Genomic DNA, 1578 nt, shown 5'->3' with positions numbered 1-1578 from the left:
GGGCATTTCTGGTACCAAAAGTCGTTTCTGGTCCCCACCTCTTGTTTTGCTCCTCAGCATGGCTGCCTAAAAACGCTGCAGGATTTCTCAAACATGCATGAATGAGTCAGAGCAAGGCTTTGGGCATGTTTTTTTATGAGAGTATAACATTATAACATGATATAAAACTCCAAAAAGTTGATTTTACATGATATTGCCCCTTTAAAAGAAGCTGAGTGTGTTGCTGACTGTCCATTGTTGAAGAATTATTCTGTAATACTACTAATTGAACTTTATGGATGGTCCACTGCCTCACAGTGTTCACTCTTTGCAGAAACAAACACCTTTTCTTCAAATATCAAACAACTATATCAATATAATTATTTTTTATTCTCTTTTAAACAAATAATATATTGAAGGCCTAGCATTCCTTGAAGGAATGCATATTGCCCACCACCTTTCATGCCCGAGCTTTCAATTAGGATCATTTATGTTGAGAAAGATGGAGTCATTTGGTCAGACAAACATGTTTGAGCTCATCACCACATGTCAAACTCAAAATATGTGTTGTGAATGAACTGCAGCTACAGCTGCGCCAAACATTAGCACAAAATGTGGAAATTTCTGTTYTCATKAACTGTRGCAGCCATCTTGATTTGGAGTGACTCCAAATCAGCTGACAGATTACTAAAGGTAGTAAATCTGGAGCAGATGATTAAGAAGGAGGAAATAAAAATGATCAAAATAAAGATTTCCAATAATATTTGAAAATTAAATGAAAGATCTTATAACTGAAAATAAACTTTGTTTTTTTTTACTGTAGGTGTCAGACAACCCACTGGACTCTCAAAGTAACGGCTTGTACCGCTCCCAGCTGTCACTCAGACAAACAACCTTCAAGTCCAGCGACTCGGGATCATTTTCTCTTGAACGTTACAGCTGAACTGATAATGTGTCTGGGAACCAGTCTGAGGCTCATTCAGGGCTGAGCTCATTTTAAATAACAAGAGAAAAAACAACAACAAACATATATATATATGCAGTCTAAAAGCATGAAAGCATTTGCATGGTACTGTTTTTGACAAATGACAGCAGCATATTTTGTCATTAGCTAGTTCACTTTTAGAATGCTAAATTAGACCTAATTTTAATRTAAATAAAAGAAAGAGCAATAGACCAAACAGCTAACACTGTACTGCTTTATTTGATTAGCTGTTCATTAGCTCGTTTGTCCTTTCTGCTTTGAAACAATAATCAGAAGTGATCAATCCAGTCTATCAAAATAAMTGAGGTTGGTTGTGTTTTCTTTGTGTGCACTCATTTAAATAAATGTCAGTCATGGTACAAAATGACTTGAGCTTCTTTAGCTTATTCTTTGGCAGATCTTGTTCTGCTACCTTTTCTGGGACAAATTTTTAGCTTTGTAGGCCTGAAACACCACAACACTTTTTAACAAACCTTACAGAAGGTAAGTTTGGTAGTTTAATTAGTTTAATGGCACGTTAGATTATTTTGGCTCCAGGACAATTCATCACTGCCTAAAAATACAGTTTCACAGCTTCAGTCACTTTGTACCTTGATTTATTTATTTATTTATTT

The 1578-nt window shown here is 35.5% G+C and overlaps 1 protein-coding gene across 2 annotated transcripts in view; it reads left to right on the top strand.

Moving 5' to 3' along the window:
- Window positions 1–1572, top strand: part of p2rx3b (purinergic receptor P2X, ligand-gated ion channel, 3b) — a 38255-nt gene extending 36683 nt beyond the window's left edge. For both annotated transcript variants that reach the window (XM_014029958.1, XM_014029957.1), the window contains one exon: window positions 803–1572. In XM_014029958.1, the coding sequence (XP_013885412.1) occupies window positions 803–922 (120 nt within the window). In that variant the 3' untranslated portion in view covers window positions 923–1572. The remainder of the gene's footprint in view (window positions 1–802) is intronic.
- The last annotated feature ends 6 nt before the right edge of the window (window positions 1573–1578 follow it).

Source organism: Austrofundulus limnaeus, unplaced genomic scaffold, assembly GCF_001266775.1.
Source record: "Austrofundulus limnaeus strain Quisiro unplaced genomic scaffold, Austrofundulus_limnaeus-1.0 Scaffold978, whole genome shotgun sequence".
In the NCBI taxonomy this organism is placed as follows: domain Eukaryota; kingdom Metazoa; phylum Chordata; class Actinopteri; order Cyprinodontiformes; family Rivulidae; genus Austrofundulus; species Austrofundulus limnaeus.
Note: the sequence above shows the minus strand (reverse complement) of the source record. Positions and strands in the feature narration are given on the sequence as shown.